This window comes from Schistocerca serialis, chromosome 8, assembly GCF_023864345.2.
Source record: "Schistocerca serialis cubense isolate TAMUIC-IGC-003099 chromosome 8, iqSchSeri2.2, whole genome shotgun sequence".
Taxonomy (NCBI): Eukaryota; Metazoa; Arthropoda; class Insecta; order Orthoptera; family Acrididae; genus Schistocerca; species Schistocerca serialis.
In genome coordinates, this window is record NC_064645.1 from 305,162,824 (window position 1) to 305,175,880 (window position 13,057).

The window sequence follows — 13,057 nt, forward strand, 5'->3', positions numbered from 1 at the left end:
TATTTATCTCCTTTCCAAGTTTTGTCTTGTTTCATCAATCTATTTCTCACAAAGGTGGTCATCTCAGCTCTCTTTTCCCTGTTTCTGTTGCTTCAGTTTTCATCAGTGCTACATGTCAGGCATTAAATGTCCAGATACTAAAACTTCAAGTATCAATTTCCTCGTGATAATTCTGTTGTGTAAATTCCTCTGTCAGTGTTTACAAGTACACGTACACAATTAACAGATGTTATACAAACATTATTTTCCCTTTTGTGTTGTATAGCTTGTTTGTGAACACTTTCCTTGGTAAAAAGCGAACTTGCTGTACTTAAAAAAGTCCCAAGTTCAACAGTTCAAATTTAAATATAGAATTTCAGAAAAAAGAAACCATCATGAATTTGTATATTTAATGAAACCATTTCATTTTATAGGTTCCTGCAGCTGAATATCACAAGATGCAAGAAGACAGTGGCAGCCTCGATTCTGTTGAAAAGTCTCGACTAGAGTCTTCAGTTGACGACTCACGCAGTTACAGTTATGACATTTATGAAGCTAGCAATCCTAGCCTCGCATTCCTAAATCACTCAAATAGTGGCCCCGGTGGCCTCATGTACCGTAATGAAGGCTTCCATGACAGATCACTACCTCCTTTCCGGGCAGCAGACCATGACTCGGACTCCAGTGGCTTTCCTCCATCAACACCAGAGCCCCTGCCCCGACAAGATCCACAGCTTGTGACATTGTCACAGCCAAAACTGACACCAGTGTCAGAGCTACATTCACTGCCATATTCAGAAACAGCAACTTTACCACTTTCACGTTCACCGACCTTACCATTATCAGAAGTACACAGCACACAGCCAGCTGATACAGAACAATTACCCTTACCACATACACAATCTCTTCCACTGGAACCTGTAAAAGTACTGCCTATTTCAGAACCACGCCCTCTGCCATTACACACGCAAACTCTACCACTGCCACATACATACACAGTCCAGCCAACTCCTCTACTTCTTGAAACAGATTTAGATGCAGTCTTGCCACCACCACCACCACCGCGTTCACGCAGTGAGGCTGCACTCCTTGAAGAAGTGCCACAGTACACAGAATCGCTGGCACGCGCCCACAGCCAGCCATTGGAGACAGCAATGTGAAGACATGTTCAGCAAGAATATTCAGCAATGGTTTCTTCTTCTTCATGAAAAGGGGTGTTTGTCCCACAAGTGAAAAATAGTGTGCCTACTTCTCTCTCTTTCTTCAAGATTTCATATCACTGCCATGTGTACTTCCATATGTTCTACATCATTGCCTTTAGTTTTTTAACTCAGTTGTTCATGGTCATGTGTATCAGTACCTAGCCTGAACAACCATTTGTGTTTATAAGTACACAAATGTGTTTATACAGATTGAGAGAGAAACTCAAATTTATGAATGATATACAGAGGTTTTCCGGCATTTCAGAAAGCACACCAGAGGAGGTTATGTTCCCTTGCTAGTCATCGTAGCTGATATTCTTGTGTAATAAGGTAACAATTTGCTCACACTGGTATTGTGCTTGGTGGACTCCACAATTTTTTCAGCTTGTGTTGTGAATGTTATTAATTGATAGATTTTTAATGAATGGGTTTTGAGAAGACTGTATCAGATCACCGTGATTACTGTGTAAATACTCTAAACGCGTATTTAGAAGGAGAACAGTGATGTGAGGCAGCTTTCTGTTACAACATATGTTGTTGATGGAGGATCATACTTTTTTAAATTAAAATTATTTTCATATACTTATGTACCAAAGAACATCTATTGTAAGTCAACTATCTTGGCTTTTACAAATATAATATTTTACATGCTCAGTCCCTTTATTGTAAGGCAAGAAATCAGAAAATCGTTTAATATACTTTATATTAAAGTGGAAATAATTGTAATTGTCTCCTGACTAGTGATTATCAGGAAAGACATGATTTTTTATTATGTCAATAGTATTAGTTAATAGTGGCTAATGTGGAATTCTATGCTACAACTGTGACATGCAATATAAAATTAATTTTGCGTGAAGTGGAAGTTCTAATGAATACAAATTTAATGAAATTGTCCTTGCATGGAAGTACCCATGCAACAAGTGTTTTCTGTGTTCAAGAACTTTTAATGACGATTTAACTTGACAACATTTAAAAATAAAGTACACCTGGAAAGGGGAAACTACATTGATCATCAAGTAAGAAATATATGTTTCTCATGTGATTTCAATTATTATGTAAGAAATATATTTTTCTAATGTTATTTCAATTCTGTCCATATTTTCAGTTAAACTTACTACAGGCTTTATCAGTATTGTTGTAATGCAGTAGAAAGGACTGTGATAATATTTACATGTCTATTGAAGTAGTATTCCTAATGTAACATCACAAGTGTTTGTGTGTAAATGATTAGTTGTTAAAAGTGACAGACATGTACATAACAAAGTGGATTGACTATTTCCGTCCGTGTATTGTCGGTGCCAAGCATTCCCTTATTGCCCCCCCCCCCCCCCCCCAATTCCCCCCTCCCAAACTATGTGAAATCTGTAGTGGAATATGTGTGATACAAATTCAGTAGAATGTGTATGATATAAATTCCAGCTGTTTTGTTGTTGGTATTTTACAGCATTATGTGTCCATCAACAGGCTGTGACTGTATTAAAAGACAATTTCTCATGTGACTGCAGTGTCACGTGTATAGGTCCCCAGAATCGTTTTATGATTCAAATTGTAATCAATTAACCTGTCCTTATTGTTGATGTTATTTCAATTTACTTACTGTGTTCGTGTTCGGTAAAGAACATTTTGTGCTACAAATGACATAGTGTATATTATAGCAGTAAGAATCGTTTTATTTTTGCACTAAGTATTGAAATGTTATTATTCAGAACAATGTATAGTAGTGGCTCTTTGATGATAAGACTGTGTCTCACAAATTAAATTTTATGTATGTGTTATCATTGTAAACACCTTTTTGATTACACCAGCAGCACACAATTTTGTGTTCTGTGTAATATTAAAACTGATTTTATATAACCAGTTTTATTAGATATGATACTGCCATGCTTATGACAGAAAAAATGTTGGTTCAGTGCCCTTTTCCTCTCCATTTCATACAAACAGTTAATGACAGTAGCATCTTCAACAAAGATAATGAACATAAGTTTGTGAAAATTTACATCAAGATAATTATTCGTGAATAAAATTGTGCCAAAAAATGTGAATGAAATTTGAAAATGACTTGTAACAGGCATATAAACAGGTGGGCCAAGACATTATGACCACCTGCTTAATAGCTTGTTTGTTCATCTTTGGAACGAAACACATCACTGATTCTGCTTATCAGGGATCCAACAGTTTGTTAATAGATTTGTGGAGGTATGTGGCAGTAGATGTCTACACACAAGTTATGTAATCTGCATAAATAATGGGCCACTAATTTGCATATGCGGCGATGGCATCCGACAGTGACACAGCTGGGTTCCATAAGATTTACTTCAGGCAAATTTGACCACCAAGACATCAACATGTGTTCACTATAGTGGTTCCCAAACTGCTGCAGCATGGTTCTGGCTCCAAGACATGGACAATTATACTGCTGAAAGATAACATCGCTGTTGGGGAAGATATCACGCATGAAGGAATGCAGGTGGTTACCAGCTATCAGCATGTCTTTGGTTGCTACCGCAGGTCCCATGCAAGCACAGGAGAATGACTCCCACCAGCCTGTGTCCATGGCACACTGCAAGGTTTGAGCCACCACTCACCTCAGTAATGGCCTAGAGTAGCTAAACTGTGACTCACACAAAGAGCCAGCATGTTTCCATTGTTCGATGATCAAATGCCGATAGTCCCGTGTCCACTGAAATCATAACTGACAATGTCGTTTGGTCAACATGTGAACACTTAGGGGTGGTCCGCTGCAGAACTGCATGTTGAACAACATATGATGAACGGCGTACTGCGAAACACTTGTGTGTGTATCAGCATTGTGCTCTTTTGGCACAATTGTCACAGACCACCATCTACCCTACTTTACAGAGCAGACCAGCGTCTGAACCCTATGTTCTTTGAAGTCGTGGACGTCCAACCATTTAGTGCTTGGTTGTAGTTTAACTGCCCACCTACCTCTTTCCACAGATGCTCACCACTGTAGAACATGAACATTCAACCAGCTTCACCGTTTTTGATATATTTATTCACAAGCTTGGCATAATAATAACCTGCCCTTTGTCAGAGTCACTTATCTCAATGGATTACCCATTTGCAGCCCATATGTTCCCCCATCTGTGTCTGCTCTGCTTACATCCTTATTTTACTGTGTCACATGCCTACAGCATCACCAGGATGGCATCCAACATTGCAGTGGGCAGTGGTCATAATGCTTTGGTTGTGTCAGTGTAATGTTGTAACAATAACTTAATTTTGAGTTATCTTGAACAACAGAGAATCTATTGTCAAAAATTTTTTAGAGTATGCCATGTAGAAGCATGTTACAATTTATCCATTGCATGCACATATGAAGTATCTTGAATGTGATGATCTGGCCATTGGTGCCACTTAAAAACAGGACATTATTTTGCAGATAAAGGCTGGTCTGAGAACACACATAGCATTTATATACAATTATCATGTTAACACAATCTCTAAGAGAGAAAAAAAATAGAAAGTTGCACTAGCTTGTGACCTATGGTTTTACTCTTTGCTAGTATAAGTACATATACCTATTCAAGTTCACTTGTTCATGGCTGTAACAACACAGGCTGCTCATGAGTCCAGGCAGCCAGCTGTAAGAGAGATGGAAGGATTATTGCAGCTGGGAAGAAGCAGGGAAATACTGGGAGGCAGATAAAGGGGAAACAGGTTTCTCTTAGTGGGAGCAGAGAAATTCTCATTGGAAGCAGAAAATTGTGGATTAATCCCAGTGACAGACACATAACTGAAGTTTAAGCCAGAGGGTTGTGGGAATGGAGGATACGCAGGAGGGAGTTGGCATTGTTGTGGGCAACACAGCATATTCAGCAACTTGGTGATAAAAGTGCAGTTAGCCACTGACCATTCATGTGTGTTGACTGCTTATTAACTGACATATGCACTTAGGACATTTCTAAGTAAATGCAGCACACCCATAATATAGCTTGGGTAATTTCAGTCTTCGGGACTTTTGATCAGACGGAAAATGTGTGCGTGTTAATACAGCAATAGGAAGTGATGGATATGCATGTGGGTCCAGGTCTTGCACCGGTGTTGTTCCCACAGAAGTGACCTATGTGATGCAGAACTAGGAGCATGAGTGGCACAGAGGTGGATTCTCATGTAGTTCTTTGTGGAATGAGGAAAGGATTTTGGTAGGGCATTTTCAGGACAAAACAAGTAGCACTCTGAACACAGATAAATAATGTGGTTGAGGTTTTAAAAGTTCTGAGCGGTAAGGACAATATTGATTTGTTGGTGTCATGGAAACAAAAGACTGTCTGAAACAGGTATTTGTTGACCGCCTGGCCAAGATAAATCCACTGCTGCCATGTGCCATCTGTCTCCTCCTCTCCTGCTTCCCAGTATTTCTGAATCGTCTCTTTTTTTTTTTTTTCCTGCATGTCTTGCTTCCTCGCAACTTCTGCGATCAGCCCCCCCACCCTCTCCTCCAAAACATCACACACAGAGGTCTGACAAAACAACTGCTCATAAACAGACAATGTCACTGCAGCAGCTTAAGTGAATATACAAAAATAAGCCTAGTACAATATGCTAATCTGTTACACACGACTATGATCCCTCAATCAGTCATCTGCTGATAGGCTCCTGTCTTTGCTAAGAGACATACCTTTTCAAATGTTGGGCATCAGAGTTCATATGTGGTACTACATGGCTTGGTGGATCACAATTTTTTGTACACAGTAAACATATGCAACTTACAGGCCTTTATCACAAAACCATAGTCACGATACTGTTTTAGGTATAAAGACTTTGTTCCTGACCCTAATAAAAATTAGTGCCAATTCTTTTATGTTCTTTTACATAAAGAATCTGACATTCTACTTTAGAACCCACTGAACAGTAGTGAAATTAGCTTCCACCCACCCCGTTTTCCCCCTCCTGGTTGAACAATCATCATGGCTTTTTGGTTCCACTTTATTCTCAGTTCTTTTGTGCATTCATACACATTGGGTTCTATAAATCTCATTGCCACATACCTGGGGGTTGGGTTTTGGTAACTTTCTACAACTGCACATCCACCAGAGGGCGAGTGCAGCCTTAAACTGTTAGATGTCTCATTTATAGTCATAGGGATATTGTAGTACACTGCTACATTATGCCCTTATGTAATCAACTGAAGATTATCTGGGAAACCTAAGGAAAAAGTCAGTGACTGATATTTATTCAAATAATTAAGTATAAATAAATAAAAGAAAACAATTATTGATAATATTATTTCACGGGATAGATAAAGAATCTGCTCACCAAGCGGTGGCAGAACATACACATAAAAGACTGTTGTGATTGGCAAGCTTTCAGAGCCAGTGGCTCCTCCTTCAGGCAGAAGTGTTGAAGGGGAAGGAAGAAGGGTGAAGGAATAGGACTGGAGAGGTCTAGGAAAAGGGGTAGATTTTGGGAAAGTCTCCCAGAACCATGGGTCAGGGGAGAGTTACCGTACAGGATGAGAAGAAAAGACTGATTGTTGGGGAGTGCATTGGACATGATTTGAAAACCTGAGAACTTAAAGGAGGAAGACAGAGTAATAAGCAAAACAGAGATTACTACAAAACATAATCATCATCATCATCTTGGACAGTTTCCAGCCACTGGCTGGGTCTGTCGGGAACACAAGCCTCTCCATCGTGTTCTGTCTTTCCACCATTCCCCCTCTTCCACCTTCGTCCAGTTCTCTCCTCTTCTCATCACACATTCCTTCACTCCCTTCACCCATCTATCTCTTGGTCTTCCTCTGGGCCTCTTCCCCTCCAGTTGCAGATCAAACATCCTCTTTGGAATTCTTCCCTCACCCATTCTCTTCATGTGTCCATACCACTGCAGTCTTGATTTTTCTATCCTGTCCTGTACTGGTTCCTCCTTTAGTCTTTCCCTCACATACACATTTCGCAATCTGTCTCGTCTTGTTACACTCAACCTGCTCCTCTGGAACTTCATTTCACTAGCCTGTATTCTACTTTTGTCGCTTTTGTGCATTACCCATGTCTCACTTCCGTATGCCAATATGGGGACAAAGTAGGTTCGGTATATAATTCCCTTGGATTTCTGTGGCACCTCCTTGCTCCAAATAAGCCCCCTAATGCATTTGTAGAACTGCCCTGCTTTTCTGCACCTTTCATTTATTTCCATCGCGTTTCCCCCCTTACGTACAAAACATAATGCACGAGTTAATAAGAGTGTGCATTGTACATAACAGAGGTGGGAGGTGGTGGTGAAAAATAGACGGGAAAGACAATGAAAGATGTAGAAAACTAAAACGGAGTGAAGCAAAGAGTAGTTACAGTGAAGAAACACTGAGATGGAAGAAATTAAGGCCAGGTGGGTGGCAAGAACCAAGGATATGTTGCAGTGCTAGTTCCCACCTGTGGAGTTCTGAGAAACTGGTGTCTGGGGGAAGAATCCAGATGGCACATTTTGTGAAACAGACACTGAGGTCATGAATCTCATGTTGTAGAGCATGCTCTGCAACAGGATATTGTGAGTTGCCAGTATATACCCTCTGCCTGTGCCAAATCATCCTAATTGATAATATGGTGGTAGTCATGCCGATGTAGAAGGCTGAACAGTGTTTACATAATGCCGGTACATGACGTGTCGTTTTGCAGATGGCTCCCCCTTGGATAGTATATGTTTTGCCAGTTACAGGGCTATTATATGTGAAGGTAGGAGGGTGCATAGGGCAAGTTTTGCGGAGGGGATGGTCACAGGGGTAGGAACTATAGGTACAGACATGGGTGCAGAAGGATTATACGGTCTGGCAAGAATATTGTGCAGATTGGGACGGTGATGAAAAGCTATTCTAGGCACGATGGGCACCTCAGGAAGACTCAAGATAATTTGTTGTCATTTTTGTGTGCACAAACTTAACAAAAATTGTAATTGCTTTAGAGCAGTGTTGTACCAAAAGATGAAATTGGAGGATAGGGAAATTACCACTGCCTCCTTGTGCATTGTACTCTTAAGCAACCACAAGGTATGTGGTGTAGATACATAGTGCACCAGTGTTATTTTACCCTGTTTCATTTACAGTTGGTGAACAGTTGTCCATATATCTGGATGTAATCCAAAATTTATCTGATTTCATCATGATCATTACATGTGAATTATGTGAGCAGAAGCAATTACTTGTTAGTAAAGATACCAGATTAACAAACAAACAAACAAAAAATTCAAGAATAGGTCAAACAAGAATTTTCTATGGAATGTAATTAGTGAATGATTTACTCTTCCACAGCAGTCTTTCAATAAATTTGTTTGGTGTACAGTTCCTTACATCTATATTTATGTGGTGATTCTCCTAATACCCCCATCCCATACAGATACTAATATGCACTTGTTTGTCTTTCTGATTGCATAGTCAAGTGATTTGTTTCATCCATTTGTATGTAATACATGATAAGCTATGTTCAGTGTCAGCTCTCAGTCTGTGTAACAAATTTTGATCCTGTGCAGGTTTTCTTGAATTGCACAGTTATCTAATGAGATGAGCTTCCCCTAAAAAACTGCACTATCCATGAACAGCATCTGAAAGCTATTGACGGTATCTTACAGGCCAATTATAACTCTATGATACTTACCCGAAGAATACTTGTAATGCTTTCACTTTTGAGGATTTCTCTGTTGAGAATTGTGAACTGAGTACTGTTTGCTAAGATTTCCATCCTTTCACATACTTGTTATGTCATCACCTAAGCATGTTTTATTCACCGAAGGGTAGAACAGCATCAAATGTTGAAAAGTCAACAAACACCATATCAACTTGTGTCATGCTATCTACAGTCTTCCAAGACTTAAATTCTTGTGGACTTACCTGTTCTCTAAACAAAGTCATCATAAGCAAGTGCCATAGTTCTAAACTACAGGGTGATTCCATGATGATGTTACTAACTTTCAGTGATGATGGAAGATGCAGAGGGTATCAATTGAGGGAAGGAACCATGATCCAGAAATGACTGAGTTTACAATTATTCACAAAAATCATTGTGATACTTCTGACAGTGGAATACAGTGGCAATGTATCCAGGTATAAATATGCAACCAGTCACTTTTCTGGATTTTAGGTACGATTTATTGTACAATTAACTACGTTTCAGGCCACTGCAGGCTCATTATGAATGGAGGTGTTAAAGCAACATCTCCATCTGATAATGTGTCTGCAATGTCTCAAAAACTAGAGAATGGTGCAATAAATCATATCTAAGATCCAAAAAAGTGACTGGCTGCATATTTACACCCAAATAAATCACCTGTTTAAATCACAGTTGCAGTTTGTTATCCATAATGGACATACTCAAAGTGTAATACATGTAATGATACTGTTGTTGCTAAGATTGCAAGATGGGCAACCTTCAGCATTGGTAGTATAGACCAAAATAAGAAAAATGTGTCTAGTAAAAATGGGATCTAAAATGTATACCTTAAGAGCTATGAGCACTTGTTCATCTTCACTACTGTAAAACACACCTCTTCTACTGGAAGAAGCAGTATGGACCAAAACAAGAAAAAAAGTCTAGGAAATATGGGCTCTAAAGTGCATACCACAAGAGCTATGAGCAGTTGTTTATCTACACTCCTGTGACACACATCTCTTCTGCTGAACAAGTACCCATAACCCTTAAGGTATGCATTTACAGCCCATACTTACTTGACTTTTTTTCTTGTTTTGGGCCATACTACCACCACTAAAATGTGCAAACCAAAGAGTGTGCAGCAGAAGAGATGTGTATCACATTATTGAAGATGAACAAGTGGTCATAGCTGTTGAGGTATGCGTTTCAGAGCCCAGGTTTACTATATTTTTTTCTTCTTGCTTTGGTCCTCTGAAAGTTACCTACCATACAATCTTAGCAACAACAGTACTAGCACATGTATTCCACTGTCAGAGGTATCAGAATGATTTTTTCTTACAACCTTAAAGTCAGTCGTTTCCAGACCAGGATCCCTTACCTCAGTTTGACACATTTACCCTTCCCATCATCCCTGAAAGATTGTAACATCATCATGGATTCAACCTGTATGCACATGCTCCTGTTTCCATTTTATGTTAAGAAGCTGGATGAACCAATGTCCCTAGACAGTTGTGTGGGCCACTCCATTGTACCAGAAAAGTATGAGCAAGTGTGATGGCATAGTGGTTATGACACTGACCACCCAGATTTAGGTTTTTTGTGGTGTCCCTGGATCAGTGAATGCAGATAGATCCCCAAGTGTTTCCTTCAAAGCGAAAGCAGCTGATCTCCGTCCCCCTTTTTATCCATCTGAATTTGTGTTCAATCTTGGTTCAAATGGCTCTGAGCACTATGGGACTTAACATCTGAGGTCATCAGTCCCCTAGAACTTAGAACTACTTAAACCTAACTAACCTAAGGACATCAAACACATCCATGCCCGAGGCAGAATTCAAACCTGCGACTGTAGCGGTCGTGCGGTTCCAGACTGTAGCGCCTAGAACTGCTCGGCCACCCCGGCCGGCTGTTCAATCTTGAACGAATCCCTTTCAAAGATCTATTTATTATAAACTGCATTTAGAAAAATGGTCAGTTCTGTGCAAGCAATACAGGATCCATACGATAGCATCCCAGATCTAATGACCTTTTTTCAGTTGAGCTACTTTTACTTATTTTTCAGTTCCAGAGACATTTATGTCTATATCAGGTTATTTCTTTTTTTTCTAATAAATTATGAGACAGAATTTCTGGCCACAGGTACTTACTTTCAGAAGGTGAAATGTGTAGCACTGCTGACGGACACATATGAAAGTCAAATAGACACACTATCTAACTTTCAGAATGATTGGTGCCTTCATCACGGAGGAAAGAGGGATGGTTCGGGTAGCACTGAAAAGGAAGTGTAGGCCTCACTCAGACCTAAGGCGACTGAGATTCACCTGTAGTGAGGATGAGGGTATACAAAGATAAAGGAGTGGATTTGGGGGGAGGGGGGGGGGGTCGTATCGGAGAACTCTAATTTCTTTGAAATAGTGATGCACATCAATATTCATGGGACATTTGTCAATTGTGACAGTGCACCTTCCTGAAGTAACCTAAAAATGAGGTCCACCCTATCCACAGTTCTCTCCATACTATCTAGAGCAATTTTCCTGCACCCTTCCAACCTCTATGAAATACAGAACATATGCTGCCTTCAAATTCTTTCTTTGATATTTGGGTCATGCTTCTGTATTCTTGTTGGGGTAAGTAGGTTATTAGAACATAGCAATAAATATATTAGTGAATTGTATAGAGCAGAAGGATATAATGGCAGGCTACAAATCCGAAAGTTTCAGGTTCAATCCCCAGTATAATTCTGGGATTTTTATCTGTCACTTATCACTTCTTTCCCCTCTGTCAATCTTTGGTGATGTGAGAAATGCCGAGTTGCACCGTGGTTTGGAATCCACAACAAACTGTAAGTCCCCTATTACTGGCTTGGTAAGTCAGTTCAAAGGTCGGAGGAAGGCAACAGCATCCTACGTACAACAGGACCATTCCTAGCAACGCATTGTAATATTCAAAACAATCTTCGGATTGATAACTGATTTACTTTTACTTTATTAGTGAATTGTATATAGCAGATAAATGTATTATTAATTATTCTAAACTTCCTGTTGAAGTCTCATCTTTCTTTATGCATTACTCATAAGACGTGAAAAGTTTATTAAGAGAGTCCTAAACATAAATTTTGTTTATATTTTAAACACAATAAACAGAGACAGTGTCTTTAAATTTTTGCTCATTCCTGACTATATAAGGCTTATCGTGTTATTACCTAGTATTGTGAACTGCGGTTTATTCATCTCATACCTTTGAAATCCATATTGTTTGCATACAGGAGTCATGTCAAAAACTTACTTCACAATTAAAATGATTTTTACACAAATAATATAACAGTAAAATGATTACATATATATTAGTTGTATATGTAACAATTTGTATCTATCTCAAATTACCAGGTTGTCCTGCATGAATTCACCCACTGAGTAATAGCATTCCAGTATCAGCACCTTGTATAGCTCTCTTTTAAGTGGGCCTAAATCCATCTGCATTAACTTGTTCCATTTTAATGTTCATTCCCACATATTGAGGTGCCTGGGCATACAGGTCTGAGGCAATAGGTGGAAAACATAAAGTTCTCTTTGTTCCTTGTAGCACAAATATATATAAAATAAATGGAATAATTTAAGGGATGACAGTGCCTTTTGTTTCAGAAAGGAAATTGTATTAGTCAAGAATTTGGTGTTGGGAATGTAACTCATGCTAAGGCATACTGCAGAATGCTGAAGAAAGTATTCTACACAGTGAAGCAAGCACATCATGAGAAGACAAAATTCAACTCAGGGAACAAAATAAAGTATATATGTAATGTAGTGAAGGAGGAAACTGATTGAGCCAGAGATAAGAAGGAGTAAATAGTGTTAAGAATAAATGATACCTAGCATGCTCTTATTTCTTGCCAACTATCTAACATCAACTTACACCCTATTGATATACTGTTGTTTTCTGCAAACCTTTTCCCTTGATTTGGAAACTGTTTTGGTTACACTGTTATTCTCATTACCATCCCAGAATACCAATAATTATGGCCCATTTTATTGTAAGCAAAAATAACAGGAACATAACACTGCTCATCAACATAACACACTCTAAAGACAGCAGATTGAAATTCAAGCAGCCAAGCTTAATAAATCTCAGGACAGTTACACACACATGGGTGTACAATAATTTAATGTGTTGCCAGCACAGGCATTTGGTGAGTCACTTAGTGTTTTCAGAAACACCATACGAGAAATGCCTTAGAGAAAAGGTGTTTTATTCAACAGAAAAATTCATGTGATGTCCCAAACATGA

General features: G+C 39.1%; 1 protein-coding gene across 1 annotated transcript in view; it reads left to right on the forward strand.

The window, feature by feature from the left end:
• LOC126416987 (protein bark beetle) overlaps positions 1–3,123 on the forward strand; it is a 355,587-nt gene extending 352,464 nt beyond the window's left edge. The window contains exon 37 of the mRNA XM_050084872.1: positions 414–3,123. Within this exon, the coding sequence (XP_049940829.1) occupies positions 414–1,139 (726 nt within the window). The 3' untranslated portion in view covers positions 1,140–3,123. The remainder of the gene's footprint in view (positions 1–413) is intronic.
• Positions 3,124–13,057: the final 9,934 nt, after the last annotated feature.